The sequence below is a fragment of the Dermacentor variabilis genome, chromosome 3 (genome assembly GCF_050947875.1).
Source record: "Dermacentor variabilis isolate Ectoservices chromosome 3, ASM5094787v1, whole genome shotgun sequence".
Lineage (NCBI taxonomy): Eukaryota > Metazoa > Arthropoda > Arachnida > Ixodida > Ixodidae > Dermacentor > Dermacentor variabilis.
The window spans coordinates 196,497,193-196,514,789 of NC_134570.1; the positions used below are offsets into that span (position 1 = coordinate 196,497,193).

At 44.4% G+C, this 17,597-nt stretch overlaps 1 protein-coding gene across 1 annotated transcript in view; it reads left to right on the top strand.

The window, feature by feature from the left end:
* The window catches only part of LOC142576586 (fatty acid synthase-like), a 285,463-nt gene that overhangs the window by 61,051 nt on the left and 206,815 nt on the right, over positions 1-17,597 (top strand). The window contains exon 9 of the mRNA XM_075686771.1: positions 16,764-16,993. Within this exon, the coding sequence (XP_075542886.1) occupies positions 16,764-16,993 (230 nt within the window). The remainder of the gene's footprint in view (positions 1-16,763; positions 16,994-17,597) is intronic.

Here is a 17,597-nt window from a genome sequence, read left to right on the forward strand (position 1 = left end):
CTTAAAAGCTTTATAACAAAACATCAGCCTATAATTATAATAACAGAACACTGAAAGAAATTCATACGTTGTAAAAAGAAGTTTTCTGGAGGAAGCATAATGTACAGCAGCAATATGTCGTATGACTCTTTTCTGCAGCAAATATAGTTTTTGCAAATTTTTTACACGAGTAGTACATCACACTATGCTGCAGTACTGCAACAGAGAGGCCACTAATGCATTGTAGATCATAATCTTCACCTTTGTAGGAACAATACATTGTGTACGTGCAAGGGCACCAATGGCAGATGACATCTTTGAATAGAGGCTCTGAACATGTACATTCCATGCAAGGTGCTTTGAAAAAATGTACTCCAAGGGTTTTAACAGAATCCACCAACTCTAACTGCTGAGAGCCCGGAAATAAACTTAACTTCTTTGTAAGCGTTTTTCCTTTAGGCGTGTGCAAAATAACTTTTCTTTCAAAATTAGCTCTTCAAGAATAGATCACCGAGGCCCAGGCATGTAGGTCAGACAGCGTTTTGTTAGCCATCGCTTGTATCTCTGTTTCCAAATTTCTTGTAATAAGAACTCGTTTCATCAGCATACGAGACGAATGTTGCATTGTCTGTGCAGTGCACAGCCAACGCAACAGCGTGCAGTGTCGACGAGAGAACCAAGCATTGTAAGCTGCTGACGTCCGAAGTGGCACTTGGATGAATGAAGTTGCAGGCCGGCGTTGCGAAACACAGAAAGGATACAGAAAAGTTGGTCGAGATGCGTTTCAAATGTCAGGGAAAATACAATAACGTCATGAGGGTAACACAGGCACATCGATCATTTAAAACCGTGTAAGAGGTTGTCCATCATAAGCAATAAATAGAAGTTAGACAAAAAGGCGAAGCAAAAGTTGATGTGTGTCCATACAAATCCGAGCAGGGAACTCATCCATTTCTGAAAGTGTAACAGACGCCATGCTGACACAAGATTCTCTCAGTGTCTTTGCGCCTACAGCTTCAATATATTTTCTGTAGGCAGCCGATCTGCACATAATGCTAGCTTCTTCCTCTACAATGCACTCTGAACATTTGAGCGTGCATTGTGGAGGAGAAAGCCAGCATTCTCTGCAGATCTGCTGCCTAGAGAAATTATGGAAGCTGTAGATCTAAAAACACTGGGAGAATTTTGTGAGCATGACCTCCTTTAGAAATGGATGCATTCGCTATTAGAAAACACGCATTAATTTTTTGCTTATCTTTTTTATGTATGTATGGTTGTCAGCCAGCAATTGCTCGGCCTGTACATTAAACCTATGGCTCTTAGATCATCCTGGTTTTATTGTTCGTCCTATGTGTTCTCTGGTGCCGTTCGCAGCCAGGCTATTCTTTATTTTTTTTAGACTGCAACAAGTCACTTTAATAGTCCTTATGACACTTCTGTGTACCTTATATAACTTTTTGGGGGCAATGTTGCAAGAGCGTACACTGTGAAGTAAGAACAGGGTATGTATGCTAACATTTAATCAGAAGGTTTATTGTGGAAGTCCAGATAATTTTAAAGGTTACCAGAAAATAGTACAGCAAGAAAGCCTTATAAACAGTAGTGCTTGATGAAGCAATACATAATCAAAAACAGGAAAGAGAGAAAATACAAAATAATTATTGTCACGAAAAGACAATTGAAGATGTACTCGGCGTCGGCAAGTCAGACAATTGTACAAGATGGCGTACACGAAACTCAAGCCGGCGTCCTCAGCCTCTAGTTATTCAGCGCCCACCTCTTGCCAAGTGCGCGTTCCAGTCACTCCTTTCTCAGCGCTGGCACGTGACACCTATCGGCAATATACATGTCCAGGGAAAAATAACATTGTGATCACCAAGTGCGCATGCGGCTACCTTGCAAGAAACTCAAGTTATATTTTTCCAATGGCATAGAACTGAAAGAGTGTGCTTGCATAAGGAAGTTGTCAGTCTGTATATTGGAATAAAAAAAGTTTGTTCAAAGATGCAGGCATGCGCGATTGGCGATTGTATTGATTTCTTTCCTGCACTTGTAATTTTTCTGTTTTCTTTTTATAGCGGTTTTATTTATGTTTGGTTTAATCAAGCACCAATTTTTATCTAGCCTTCAAAGCTGTCTTTCTTTTTCTGGTGAAGTGTATAAATCGCCACATTTTTACAACGAACCTGATTTGGAAGTTAGCCCTCATCCGTCTCTAGTGTCATCCTGTTGATACTGCTTCATGCTATGCGGCCTTGCAACATATATGTGCGTGTGGGTGTGTGTGTGCGCGCGCGCGCACGTAGATTTGGATGTGAAATCAGGGCCTTGGGCGGGCGTATCGTTCTTCTCCTGTGCAGGCTCATGAATTCCTTCCCTATAATGCTACGGAAATACAATGGACAAGAACGAAGCGAAGACACAGAGCGCTTCGTTCTTGCCTGTTGTCTATCTGTTAAGCTTTAGCTAATAATGAAACACACCAACTCGCCCAGTTTTCAGTTCGTACGTCGGGGTCATAAGCCGGCTTGTGTCCTGGAATATCTGCATGGCTATGTATCCCGTAATGTAATTTTTGGCCATGTGCTTGCAAGTCGCCTGTCAACCTCCTGATTTTCCTGACAATCTTGTGTGATGCGCAAGCCAAGGCAGTTTCTACTGAATCCATACACGCATGCAGGGAATGGTAGTCGGCATATGTGCACTGCAAGTGCTGCTTTTACTGCTTTCAGTTTAGCCATTCTAGGTGTAGGATGACCTGGAATGGTACTCACTTGTATGGGCCTTCATTTTATGTAGTGTCATACTACTGTTACACTGCCATTGCTACATCACTGTGCTATCTCTGCCTGATGTTTGCTTGCATCTTCATGATTAGCAACCCCCCCTGTGTGTTTGGCACTTGAATATAGTCTTCTGGCCTAATTGTCTCCCCCCATATTCCACGATATGGGTTGGTTGTGTTTCAAGATCAGGTGCTCCTAAAATTGTGTTTCTGAAGGGAGGGAGAGTCGTCCTTGTATCTCATATGCTAGCTGGCATAGTATATTTGGACCAGGTACTGAGCTCTTGAGGCAAATATTTTGGGCTGCAGGCTGCAACTCTACCCCGTCTTGGTGCTTGCTCGTTTGCTCTTTCCCATAGGTCTTCAAGCTTGGTAAAGTTGGAAAGACCTGTCAATACCCGATGCCTGTATTCGATGCTTAGAACGACAGAAAGCTGATCTAGTTGGCAAGGATTCATTATGCAAATAAAAGTGAGGCGTGCAGACAGGACAGAAGAGTAGAGAAGTGGACAACACGAACGCCGACTATCAACTGAAGGGAGCACTGAGGCGAAAAAAGAAAGACACAAAACTCATCTGCGCATGCTCAGGAATGGTAACACCACGTGTCAATCGGGTACACGTGCCGGTCTACGTGAGAGATAACTGTTAAGGTACGTAATCTCTTCCTTATGTAAGGTAATCGAAGGCTGACTCACGCACGCACTGCCACCATTATAGATATGCCATGTCTCTACCATAAGACGCGTATCTTTATTCTTATGCCTGCACAATATCGCGCACTCATCTAACTCTGGCGTGCAGTTACAATCTCGGCAATGTAGCGAAAGATTAGAAGGCGATCCACCGGTTAACGACCTTTTATGTTCCATTTGCCTCTGATTGATACACCGTCCCGTTTGCACTACGTAGAACTGGCCACAGCTAAGAGGAATTTTATACACCACACCCATAACGACAGTCAGTAAAACTTATTTTTATTGTGCTTTACTGGAAAAATATCTGTTCGTTGTTTGCCTTTTACCCGCTCCTTTTTATTCCGTACGGCAGCGCATATCTTACCTAGCTCATTCGGAGCAATGAAAGCAACATTAACATCATATCTACTAGCAACTTTGTTAAGCCTGTGCGACACTGAATGAATATAGGGAATAGCCACTACTCTTTTATTGCTATTACTGCTTTGTATAATCACGTCCGTCCCTCTCGAAACCGACTTTTTTAGGCGCTCAGCTACAGTGGCCACCGCTACACTAGGATAACCTGGTTCTAATAGGCGCCGGACCTGCGCAATAAAACTGGCGCTCAATTTGTGCGTGCAGGATCTGGTGAGGGAAGACTTAAATCACGACATGGCAATTCCGTTTTTTACTAATTTAGAATGCTTGGATTGAAAGTTGAGCAACAGCTTCGAAGATCTTGGGGAGTACTGCCAACAAACATGATTTTGTTCGAAGATCAAGGAAATGTCAAGAAACTGAATTATGCGTCGCTGTGGAAATTCCTTGGTAAACTTTGATCCTCCCGCATAAAGTTTAAATTGCTCACTTACTGAGGTAGCAGCAGAATCGAATTCTTCCCTATTGCAGAAAATCAGGTAATCATCAACGTAACGAAATATCTTGATAACGCTATCACCTAAGGCTTTCTCTAAGCAGTTGTCAACTTTACTCAGGTAAATGATGCTAAGAATAGGGCAACCTTTGAGCCAATACAAATGCCTGATTTCTGCAGAAAAACGCCATCTCTCCACCCAATCAGCGTCGACTTCAAGTACATTGAAAGAATTTCTAGAAAACCTCCCGTGGAAACACCGCATCTGTCAATAAAAGCCGACTCTTGCACTTGTTCTTTAATGCACTCATTTACGAAATTTAGCAACCCGTGATGCGGCAAGGAATAATACAGGTCTTCGATACCCATACTAAAAGCTGTACAATCACCAGGATTTTTCTCTCTCAAATACTGAACTAGTGCCTGAGAATTAAGTAGGCAAAAGGCGTCTGAAAAAGCTAGTGAAGCTAGGAAGTTCTGTAGGTAACTTGCGACACAGACCTGCCACGTCCCTTTCTCTGACACTATAGCACGAAAAGGCCAAGACCCATAAACAAGAAATTCCTTTTCGTGCTATAGTGTCAGAGAACGGGACGTGGCAGGTCTGTGTCGCTAGTTACCTACAGAACTGCCTAGCTTCACTAGTTTTTTCAGACCCCTTTTGCCTACGTAATTCTCAGGCACTAGTTCAGTATTTGAGAGAGGAAAATCCTGGTGATTGTATAGCTTTTAGTATGGATATCGAAGACCTGTATTCCTTGCCGCATGACGAGTAGCTAAATTCCCTAAATGAGTGCATTAAAGAACAAGTGCAAGAGTCGGCTTTTATTGACAGATGCGGTGTTTCCACGGGAAGTTCCCAGAAATTCTTTCAATGTACTTGAAGTCGACGCTGATTGGGTGGAGAGATGGCGTTTTTCTTCAGAAATCAGGCATTTGTATTGGCTCAAAGGTTGCCCCTATCCTTAGCAACATTTACCTGAGTAAGGTTGACAACTGCTTAGAGAAAGCCTTAGGTGATAGCGTTATCAAGATATTTCGTCACGTTGATGATTACGTGATTTTCTGCAATAGGGAAGAATTCGATTCCGCTGCTACTTCAGTAAGTGAGCAATTAAAACTTTATGGTGGAGGATTAAAGTTTACCAGGGAATTTCCTCAGCGACGCATAATTCAGTTTCTTGACATTTCCTTGATCTTTGAACTAAATCATGTTTGTTGGCAGTACTCCCCAAGATCTTCGAAGCCGTTGCTAAACTTTCAATCCAAGCATTCTAAATTAGTAAAAAACGGAATTGCCATGTCGTGCCTTAAGTCTTCCCTCACCAGATCCTGCATGCACAAAATGAGCGCCAGTTTTAATGCGCAGGTCCGGCGCTTATTAGAAGCAGGTTATCCTAGTGTAGCGGTGGCCACTGTGGCTGAGCGCCTAAAAAAGTCGGTTTCGAGAGGGACGGACGTGATTATACAAAGCAGTAATAGCAAAAAAAGAGTAGTGGCTATTCCGTATATTCATTCAGTGTCGCACAGGCTTAAAGAAAGTTGCTAGTAGATGTGATGTTAATGTTTCTTTCACTGCCCCCAATCAGCTAGGTAAGATATGCGCTGCCGTACAGAATACAAAGGAGCGGGTAAAAGGCAAAAAACGAACAGATATTTGTCGAGTAAAGCACAATAAGAACAACAGTTTTACTGAGTGTCGTATGGGTGTGGTGTATAAAATTCCCCTTAACTGTGGCCAGTTCTACGTAGGGCAAACGGGACGGTGTATCAATCAGAGGCAAATGGAACATAAAAGGTCGTTAACCGGTGGATCGCATTCTAATCTTTCGCTACATTGCCGAGGTTGTAACTGCACGCCAGAGTTAGATGAGTGCGCGATATTTTACAGGCATAAGAATGAAGATACGCGTCTTATGGTAGAGGCATGGCATATCTATAATGGTGGAAGTGCGTGCTTGAGTCAGCCTTCGATTACCTTACATAAGGAAGAGATTAGGTACCTTAACAGTTATCTCTCACGTAGACCTGCACGTGTACCCGATTGACACGTGGTGTTACCATTCCTGAGCATGCGCAGATGAGTTTTGTGTCTTCTTTCTTTTTTCGCCTCAGTGCTCCCTTCAGTTGATAGTCGGCGTTCGTGTTGTCCACTTCTCTACTCTTGTGTCCTTTCTGCACGTCTCACTTTTTTTTTGCATAATGTATTCGATGAGTTGACCTTTTTGTGCTCTTCTGAGAATTCATACCGTTACAATACGTTGGACACAAGTACAGCATCTGCGATTATCCATAGTATCCGCTCGTCCACCTTCCATGAGTTTGACATTATTCTTTTCATCAGGTGTCGAATTTCTGTGCAGGCATAACACAATTGTTTCACCCATGTGCTGGCTCTGCCGTCACGGTCTTACACTAGCTGAGGATTTGTGGATGTTGACGTGCGGGTATGTTTGTCCAGATATGTGGAGCACAATGTGCAATCGGGGGTAGTTCTCGATTCTTGTCTTTTTTCCAACGTCGATGTCAACCGACTTATCGCAAAGCGAAAGGCTAGACTGGCCAAGAAAGTCAGCAGTGTTGTCGAGAGCGTGTTGCATCATTCTTGATTTCTGTATAAGGTAGCTTTCCCATAGACTGTAGTCCATCATAGACTGTACTACTTCTTTTAGTATGCCTCTGTCGTTTTTGTGGGTGGGCCGAATGTACCTCCAACTCTCACCTGGAATTTTCTGTTTGACAAAAAGCTCCTGTTTAACTCAAATGCTCTACCAGAAATTTTCTTCCTAATCATTCCCCTTATTAGAGTAGCATGAGGTACTGCTGTTAAAAGCCTCTTAACTCACTTCATTATTTCATAAGCGGTATTAAACAATGCCCTGTAAAAAGGCTTCTGCTCCTTATGGCCCACTCATATTTGCCAGAAGGGACAACTCTTCAAAAATGTCTTTTTGCTTTGTGCATGATGTAGTATGAGAGATCGTGTCTTTACATTTAGACATCGGTAGAACCAGCTTCCTGACAGAGTACTGGTTATGCCTGATCAGGATATTTGTGCAGTGCTATTGAGCAATACATATTGATGCAATGAATGTTTATACTTTCGAAGTATCAGAAAATATTCTGGTTTTATAATTGTGCCCTTTGGTTGCGATTGGTGTCAGATTTTGGATAAGCTTAAGCGTAGTTGAAGGGTTCAATAAATCATGATCAACTAAATCTAAGTGCAAGTACTTTTTTTTATCTACGATTCCCATCGAATGTGACTGACATGGCTGGCAATTAAACCCCTCGCTTTATGTTAGCAACAACAACGCTATAGGCACAGTGGCAGGCGAATAAATTGGACAACAATTTTGTTGCCTCAAGTTCTTTTTTTTCTTGTCTGTTATGTAGGTAAAACTTGGAATAAATTTGTCATTGCAAAAAAAGCAGTTTGCTGCCCTTTATTGAATAAAATGCATACTGTGTGTAGTTTCAATGCAGAATTTTTTTTTAAATCCCAAGGTGGCATGTTCCAGCAAGTAGCATGGTATTTCCTTAATTATCAAGGTAGCACATTAGTAAAACACGTTGTGGGGATAGTTGGTGCATAGCTTTCCAAAGATGGTAAGCTTCAATAGTGACGGCACACTAAGAAGGAACGAAGGCAGGACAAGGCGCTTACCTGTCCTTGTCCTATCTTTGTTCCTTCTTAGTGTGCTGTCACTGTTGGTGCTTCCTCTTTTGAATGGTAGTAGTCACAGTGGATATTATATGGTTTTGCACCATACACTCTCAGGCAAGGCTGCACCCTTTAGGGTTTATCTCTGCCCTACAACAATAATCCTCATCTGCATTGCTTGCGTTTCCTTTCTTGAAAACGCCGATCCCGCTACTTTCCTGCCGGGGACGCTATGTCATGCTGATAACGCGCATGCCGTTCGTTACTGGGAAGTACCGGGCTCCCCGCGTTAAAGAAAGAAAATGAAGAAAAGACACATGACGATTATTGTTGTGTGGCGAAAGGATGTAATTTTGCTTAAGAGTGTAATATATGTGATCACAAACTTATTAGAAACTGTTATTAGAAACATGCAAGGCATGCATGTTTCTGTACCCTTGATCAGCTGTGAACGTGCAAGAACCGTCTGTACTTAAAAGATTCAAAGATTCGCAGGAAGGGATGCAACTGGCTGACTTCACTGCACACTTTGATTTACTTTTCCTTAGCGTGTCGTCTTCTACTGTTTCATCTCCACAAGAACAGGCTGTTTGCCTGATTTTTGCGTTGTTTCACGAGTTGCATTGTTTCATGACGGTGCAGGAGGGTACGTTGTCACTGTGCCACTATAGCAGGCGAATAATTTACTTAATTCACTAACTGTAGAGTTAATTAACGTTCAAAATAAATGTAAATACAAGTGCCGTACGGATACAAAGTCCGTAACATATTCAATACTTATTGGTTTCTGTGCAAGGAAAAGAAATTCTTCAGTGAAGAGGTGCAACTTAACATGCATGAAGTAACCAAAAACAAATTAACGACGCTGTTTATTCCAAGCCACGGAGTTAATGCTATCATAGAAAATTCTGCACGATTCTTCCTAAAGAAGAAGAGAATAAAGCTGCCTTTTTCCTTGTTCGCATCGGGAGTGCTGACTTCTGGTCACTTCAGCCTACATGTTAATAATAATAATATTTGGGGTTTTACATGCCAAAACCACTTTCTGATTATGAGGCACGCCGTAGTGGAGGACTCCGGAAATTTTGACCACCCGGGGTTCTTTACCGTGCACCTAAATCTAAGCACATGGGTGTTTTCGCATTTCACCCCCATCGAAATTCAGCCTACATGATTGCCCTGTCAAATTTAACAAGTGATGTAAGGCAACCTAAGATATATCGGGAAATTCACGCTTGAAAACCGACAAGAAAGTGCAACTGAACGGTGCCGCGTTCAGCACAACGTTGAAACTTCGAGTACTTTGCTCTCTTGTCATTTGCCCTTGCCGAAATTGAAATTATCTAAGCAGCTCCATACGCGATTTTTGTATGCTAGTCAACAAAACAAGATTGTGACGACCCCAAACAGCCATGTCGTCTGGCCGGAATCGAACACATCGCAGTATTGACAACTCACGAAGGTGTAGGAAGCAAACGTGAAAATGCACTGCGTTTGCTGCGTACTGTGTCAACGAACGCATAGAAATGGGAGAATGGAATCTGCGGTACTAGTTTGTTATTATCCTTTGCGTTACTACCGAAATCAGCAATCCACGTCTCCGCGCATTGCACTTGTTGAGCGAGATGCGATTGTCCAAAACGAACCGGCAAAGTAGCTCTCCGCGCAATTTCGAGGGAAAATCGCAGCGAGCGCTGCGACCAACGTGTTGGTCGCAGCCGAAAATTGGATGGTTGACACTGCGACTGCGATTGTCGTCGCAAGCGACAGAAATCGCACATCCGGCGCGATGAAAATCACATCATGTGAAACAAGCTTTTCGCCCGAGGCACTGGGGTGCGGCGAGGAAAGGAGGGGGGGGGGGGGCGTACTTCTCCGTCGACTGTTGCTTATGGCGCGGCCATGCGGGCGCTGTATTGGGGACGAGCTCCACCACTGGTAAAGCTGGCGCCACCGTCGGCGTGACGTGGCATGAGGGATCACGTGGACACGGTGGCCGCGTCGGCTACTTCGGAAGCGCCGAAGCGAGCTGAAAACGAAAGTTTAAAGTCCTACCTGCGGCGCGGTTCGGATAATGTGGTGAGTTGGCAGAGCGAGATTGTAAACATACCGAAAGTGCTCGAAAACGTTACACGGCCACGCAATGATTTTGATTGTACGCAAATAAACCCATGGTCTCCGGCAGATGCGAGTAGCCAGTGCTGGAGCAATCGGCGGCAGCCACCTTTTATTCCTCTCGGAACGGGACAGCCTGCGGCTATTGAGAAGAAAAGTCAGTTTTGTTCGGCATATTAATGCGTCTGTAACGCGTACACTTCACTTTGAAGTTAGAGGTTTTGTGGCGTCGCGTGACAAGCAGGTGAAGTGGATGTCGCCAGAAAACGTTTGATAAATAACTGAGGGCTTATGGCGCATAGGCGTAGAATCAGAAATAACAATTTTTCTTTCGTTCTTTCCAATCATACATGAGTGTGTACACGTCATTTCAAACGAGGAGCTAGCGCGGTTTTCATGACGTTGCATGAGAACATGGCGAAGTGGGGGTGGTTCAAAAAAGTTTTTCACCAATCATATGGTGCTGATTGCAGAACTGTAATACAAACATTTGGAATAGCATTAGGTATTGCGCCCCCCCCCCCCCCCCACATCTTTTCCATTACTTTTCCTACACAACTCGCAAATGCGATGGGATGGTGTGACGCTATGTCCAAAGTCAATTTGCAGCTTTGAAAAGCGGAATCAGGCGACCTTACTGCCTTTCCTAGGGAACCATGCCAGTCTGCCAAGAGTTGTTGCACAGGAGCAGGACTGCTTTTCGAGCTCGTTCACCAAGGTAATGCGCAATGCCATCTGGTGTTGGCGCTGAGGAACGCCTGCATAAAGCAAGGGCAGCCTCTAGTTACCGCAGGGAAAATGGGCAATCCATAAAGGGAGAACTTTAGAATGTGAGTGGTCGTGAGCCTGCATTCCTGTTGAACTTGCTTCAGCGGTAATCCTCCTACGACAGAATTCTGCGCCTTCAATCTATTTTGAATGTAAGTAAAGAGCCAAGGAATAAAATGAGTAGAACTGTCCAGTAGTTTCACGGATGCCACGGACAGTTCTTCATATGAGTGACAGAGGCTTTCGGGGATCCAGAGACTCGCAGGAAGACATCCATCGTAGTGAAAACCAGCTGATTCATACGACGCTGTATTTTCTTCTGTTTGCCCCTGAGCAATTTCAAATCATATTGGACTGTCTGCACCTATCTCTTCGTTCCGCACGCCGGCGAATCGCCCGCACATTCTGTAGCTCGATGTAAAATTCGGTGCGGTGTGTGTGGTGCTTTTCAAAATCGAATGTGTGCCATCGTACAATGCACCTTTTATGCATCCCCTAGGCTGCATTGTATGTCATGTCGACAGCAGTCTTTGAGGATTGATTTAAATGTCAGGCAGTCGATGCATTTGATGGTTTTGGAAAACTTGGAAAGAAAGGCTTTATAGATCAAAATGAAAAGAACTCGTAATTGTCATGGTATTGGCGCCCGCGCAGCATGGAACCGCTGGCATATTATAATAGGATGGGGAGATCAGTGCCACTGACAGGATATTTATTTGTCCTTTGGCTTCAGGGCTGCCCACAGCACGCCGTAGTTCCTGCGACGATTTTTGTGAAGTTTTTGTTTGGCAACATTTGACTGTCGGGCTTTATTTTTCAAGCGCAATACTGTCTCTAAAATTGCTGCTTTGAACTATATTAAAATATTTTTGTTAATTGTGAGTCATATTTTCCACAATGCCGCATATGTATTGGTTGGCGAGAAAAATAGTCTGAGAGCAGATGGGAAAATGAGCACCCTGTGTTATTTGACGCAAAAAATAAAACAGAGTGTGTACCTGCTACACTTGTAATCTCTGGGAACGAAATCGAAGCGGGGGACATACGTGGTATCCAAGGCGGCTGTGCTGGTGCTAAAACATTACACCACCCCCGCCTGCCTTCCCCGGAAATCTTCGACATCCTGGCCTTCCTGACTGCAACCGGGGGGGGGGGGGGAGGGGCTGACAGAAGACCTATGAGTCTCGGGTGCCACACGACCTAGCTACACCACCGCTTTCGCACCTCTTGCAGTGCAAGGGAACGTTGCTGCCCGTGCTGGTGCGCATGGATACCTAGTGTTCCTGTGCACGCTCACTGAAACAGCGGCCAGTTTGACCTATGTCGGACCGGCCGCACGACAGCGGTATCTCCTAGATAACATTAGAGATGCTTTTCGTGAACTTGTTCTGGTGGTTCTTCTTGCATGAGCTGTACCCCTTTTTTGCTTAAGTCAGTAGTGGGCACACTTTCTTAAGTTTGCAAGGCGCTAAATACATGACACGAATCTCGTACTTTTCCGCAACCTTCTTATTGCTGTGGGATAGACAATGCAGATACGGCATGACAAAATGTAGTTTAGTTTTTGAAGCAAGCTCTCGGACGTATTGCAAGTTAATTGATGTGGGTAGCCACGAAACATCAGACGCTCAAGCTGATATTTGGAAGTAGATGATGCTGCATGTGCACAAGATTCCTCTACGGCCCGGAGACAACTAGACATGGTGATGTTCGGTTTCACAAGTCTTTAATGTGCATTCTTGTAAGGTGAAATACTTTTGTTAGACCTTGGATTATACGACCAACAAACGTGGTCATCGGTGAGCGGCAATTTAAACTCTGGATACTAGATATGGTTGTCCTTAGTCAATTCTTGGATGTTATTCAAACCTTGCCCCTCAGTGGAGAATGACTCAAGAACATTAGTCACAACACTGTCGGTGCCGCTATTGAATGAATTACATAAAATCACTAAAAAGTCGTCGCCATACCAGAGCACATGTAACACAACTGCGTTAGCTCGCTTTTTTTCCCTATCAAGCAAGCAAATAGAATTCTTAGATGGGCACATACGGACTCTCCGGCGCCTTAATGCACACATGGCCTTGCTATTTTTCGTCACTGCCTCCTGCAGAATTTTATCGCGATTGTTCGTAGTTGTTTTTTCTATTTTCTACAACCTTATGTAGAACCTGCCTTCACGAAATCGAGCCATTTGGAAGTCTGCGCTTTGCGTGTGCGTCTATGTTTCTGTCCACGTCCCCTCTTCCTCGCGCACTTTAACGTTTTGCTTAATCATTAACACAAGCCTGGGGCTCTTTGGCCATACTTGGCACTTTTGCCATAAAACTCCATATCACCATCATCATTGTTCATCACTGTAGAGCGACACATTCGCAGTGGTGCATATCTAGTTACCGAAGTTGGGGTTAAAGACGTGCGTTGAAGAACGACACAGACGTATTGGTACTCAAGCAGTGTCCAAACTTGGCATCCCAAAAGTTTACTGAAGATTAGCACCGAACGGGTGGCACATATAAAGTGTTCCACGTCGGCGTCAAGACTTCCTTCCAGCAGTGGTGCCTACTCAGTGCCGCATCCATAGTGACCCATGTCGCTGTGAAAGATGTTCGTCGATGAGTTTCACGTATGTACATACTGCCTCGTACTTAGCAACCCAAGTTTTTCCGATGGTTGGTTTCGAATCATTTTGTCTCAGTACATTTGTCCAATGTGCTACCCACCGTCAATTACGTTCCATTCTTTCTCATCCACCACTTAAATTTTCGCCACGGACCACCTCAGGTGCTGCTGAGCGGTAGATGGCGTCTGTATTTGGTGAACTTGTTTGAAGTCCTGCTTGTTGAATGCCGCGTTGTTCACCGAACCACCACCGCACGCCATCTTCAAACTAATGGTAGCGGATTCCTTCGATTGAATTCGTGTTTACATGCTCGTCATGCACGTTTCGTCGGAATATACAAACTAGGATATTTTCTCGTTTGCCACGTAGGCATCAAATACAGCTACGCAAAGTTCTACAGCATTATGCATATTTTCGCTGCCATGGTCGGAATCTTTCCCATTCCATCGACACGGTTTTGCTCTATCCAACCAAATGCGTCATAATGTACTCCTTTTTAAGCGGTCACCAGATATTGCGAGAAATGGCGTCAGTCAGCCCGCAATTTCCTCTCCTGCTATCAACAACGATAGAAACACAATCGTGATGGCGACAATACCAACCCGAACTTCCCTCCCGGAATATTTGTCCGGTTGTTCGTACCTTGTACAATGCCTAGGCATTCGGCAAAACTGCTGTCGAAATATAACGGACCACACCATATCGTCAAAACGCACGTATCCGGTCGACTATGTCGTAGAGCCGCTTACACCCTCATTCTGCGTTTGCCACCGTGTACGGGATGTCCTTGTCCACCACCTGAAATGATACAGCGACCAACTCGTATCCACGTCTGAATTCGCTGGGAAGGCTTCAGGTTTGCACCCCCCCCCCCCAGGGTGCGATTGCAATAAAAAAAAAGGGGGTAAAGATACGATCAGCCAAGTCGTACATGCCAGCAGCGCAGCCGCTAAGTCAGCTGGATCGCTATTACTAGGCGCGAGAGTAAGTCCTTCACACTTCCAGCGGTTGTTGCTTTGTGGGGCTTGACTACTTACACTTTACGTTGCAGGCTGGGGCGCTATAACGTAAAACTATTCCAAACTATTCTATTCCAATTCTGCTATCAGCCCTCCACGATTGGTCAAAAACTTTTTTCGACCACCTCCCCCTTCACCTGCCTGCCGCGCGACGTCACGAAAACAGCGATACTTCCCCATCTGATATGACATGTACACACTGAATATGCATGATTTGACAGAAAAAAGAAAAACAGTTATTTCTGATTGGACCCCTTTTCGCCATTAGCCCTCGGCTAATGGTTAAAAGTTTTCAGGCTGCACCAACTTTACCTGCCTGTCACGCGACGTCACAAAACCGCACAAACTCACCGCGTCAAAGTGACGTGTACGCGATAAAGATGCATCAACATGCCGAACAAAATTGAATTTTCTTTTGAATAGCCGCAGGCTGCCCCGTTCCGAAAGAAATAAAAGATAGATGCCGCCGATCGCTCACGCACTGGCTACTCGCTTCTGTCGGTGAGCATGGGTTTATTTGCAGGTAATAAGACTTCTTGCGTGGCCGTGCAACGTTTTCGAGCACTTTCGGCAGGTTTACGACCTCGTTCTGCCAACTCTTTTTTGCTGAGGATCCGTTTTAGCGTCATTCTTAAGTTTCCGTTGCATGCCGCCGCGATTTTCAATCAGCCACCACAAGTTAAGTAAAGGAAAGCCGACCAATCGCAGACGGCGGCACCACCCTCTTCATCCGGTTATCGATTTTCAGTGCACTGGCTCTGCCCCAGCGAATCCCTCTCCACTTGATCGTTCTTCTCGCCTCTTGTCAGCCAATTAGATACGACAAGCCGCTCAGTGTAGGCAATGTTATTCGTTTTTCAAGCAAACAAAAGTGACCTCCTATGAACGAGGAGAGCGTTTGATTGTTCTGTTCAGACAACCCTGCGAGTGACCGCCCGGTGCTTGCGTCGGTTGCTACGCAAATTTGACGTCAGGGGATTGGAATAGAAACATATCGGAATAGTTTTACGTTATAGGGCCCCTGATTACACACTGTTTGGAAAATAATTGTTTATATTTTATTAAAATCTGCCCACTGGCGACTACACCTTTACTATGTCTGCTTCTTTATGCATCAGAAATATCCCGTATTCGATATCGAAGGCCATAGAATATTGCGATTCGGTTCTATCCAAAAACTGCAGTATCTGAACACCTCTGAGTCGAGGCAATGCACATAAATACAAATCATTATGACCAGAGTATTATAATAGGACCCTCAATGTCCCAGCAAGTAGCTCTTATAGCGAGTGCATCTCTCGTTTTACATATGTTCCTAATGAAAAAACAGGAACGCGCGAATAAAGGAAGCACATTTGAATATTTGCTGTCCTTTTCTTTTGTAACAAAAGGGTAACTGAACCAGCTACTAGATTTTCTTGTTACTATGCTTGACAAGAATCTCCGCTTTTTTTGCCTTGTGATAAAATGAAGGTCCAATAATTTATTTCCGTTGTCAATCCGAGGTGCGGCACATGATTTTGTATTTCCATTAACCCCACACGAACGTTTGGTATTTGCACAGCTAGGAAGTTCTCTGATTTCTTTATTTACGTATCAACGACTGATTCAGGTTTATAATATTACTCTAGAAAATATGATTCAGGTTTATATTATTACTCTAGAAAATATGCTATACCGCCCCCCTCACTCTCTATGTAGATCCTTAGTGCCAGTCTATGTAAAATACCTGAAAAATGAACTGTGCAGATCGAACGCGCACGGTGGAACGCGCACGGTGAAGCGAAGCTACCGTGAGCGCAGTGATATCGCTGCTTTGCAGAAGGTGTCTGATGTTAGTCGAGGAAATAATGAGGAGGAGAGGTGTAGAGAAAAGTACGGTGTAAAATACCGTGCGTAGGTTCTGTATGTTTCGTCCATTTTAGTCTTTGGACCCCTGGAAACTGACGCGTGCATACACGTTATCGAGTGCATGTGCTACCGCACGTGCTGCGGAACGTTGGGCACGGTTCGCTTTGGTACAAGAGAACTACGCGTGCGATTGTTGTGTTTAGAGCATCGAGCGGTTGAGAGGGATGATGGCGGTTTGGTTCCACCATCGTAAATATGCTTTTTTTTGTAGTGTGTGAGAGCTATGCGGTGAGACAACAGCAGCAGCAGTGTCAATCAGCAAGAATCGGATGGGGGGGGCGTTCACAAAAAAAGCTTGATTTTAATAAATTTCCTAGCATTTATTTTCTTCCTTCTTTCTGTTAGGCTTGACGTGGGAAGAGGCCAAACGACGCTGTTGTGACGGAGTGGTACCAGCCTGCCACAACGCCGTGGATTCAGTGACTGTGTCTGGACCACCACACGCAGTTTCAAAATTGTTACAACAGCTGAAGGATGAAGGCGTGTTTGCCAGAGAAGTGGAGGGCGCAGACGTAGCCTTCCACAGCGAATGCATTCGCAAAATAGCCCCACCCTTGCTTGAGGCTTTGGAAACGGTAAGCAATAAATAGATGCGACTTTCCTAATCTGACGCTGGTATTTCCAGACGCCCTACTGTTGCATTGCGCTGCAAATACATCTGTTGTGAACTGACGTGGGCCATGTGAGCGCTGAACAACCACGATTCGACAGCAGCAGCGGCTTATTTTTATTGCTCCTGCAGTTATGTGCTCGAAATTGAGTATGTCTTGTTCGTGCCGCCCGTTCGTCTATTCCGTTACGCTAACGGAGACCGCTGGCGTCATTGACGACACACAGCAATCTTTGTCGTTGTAACGTAACCTTGTAATCCCCAGCCTTGACTCTTCACAGAGCAAAGAAACAAAGAAACTTGCCCAAAACAGCCATCATTATCATTCGACCCCATGTTACTGGAGCAGTGTGCATTCGCCAGTCGGGTGCACTAACGACTTCGCTATCGCACAAGTTTTTTTTTTCTCTATTGCCTGGATATATGAGTAATGTAATGCAAAAATGATTGAAATTACACTTAGACACACACGCAAATAAACGCGCGCATGCTACGTAGTCCGATGAAAGTATAACAGCAGCGGTGGGCAATAATTGTAAGGCTTTGTGCCGACTGTAATAGCAGTGTTG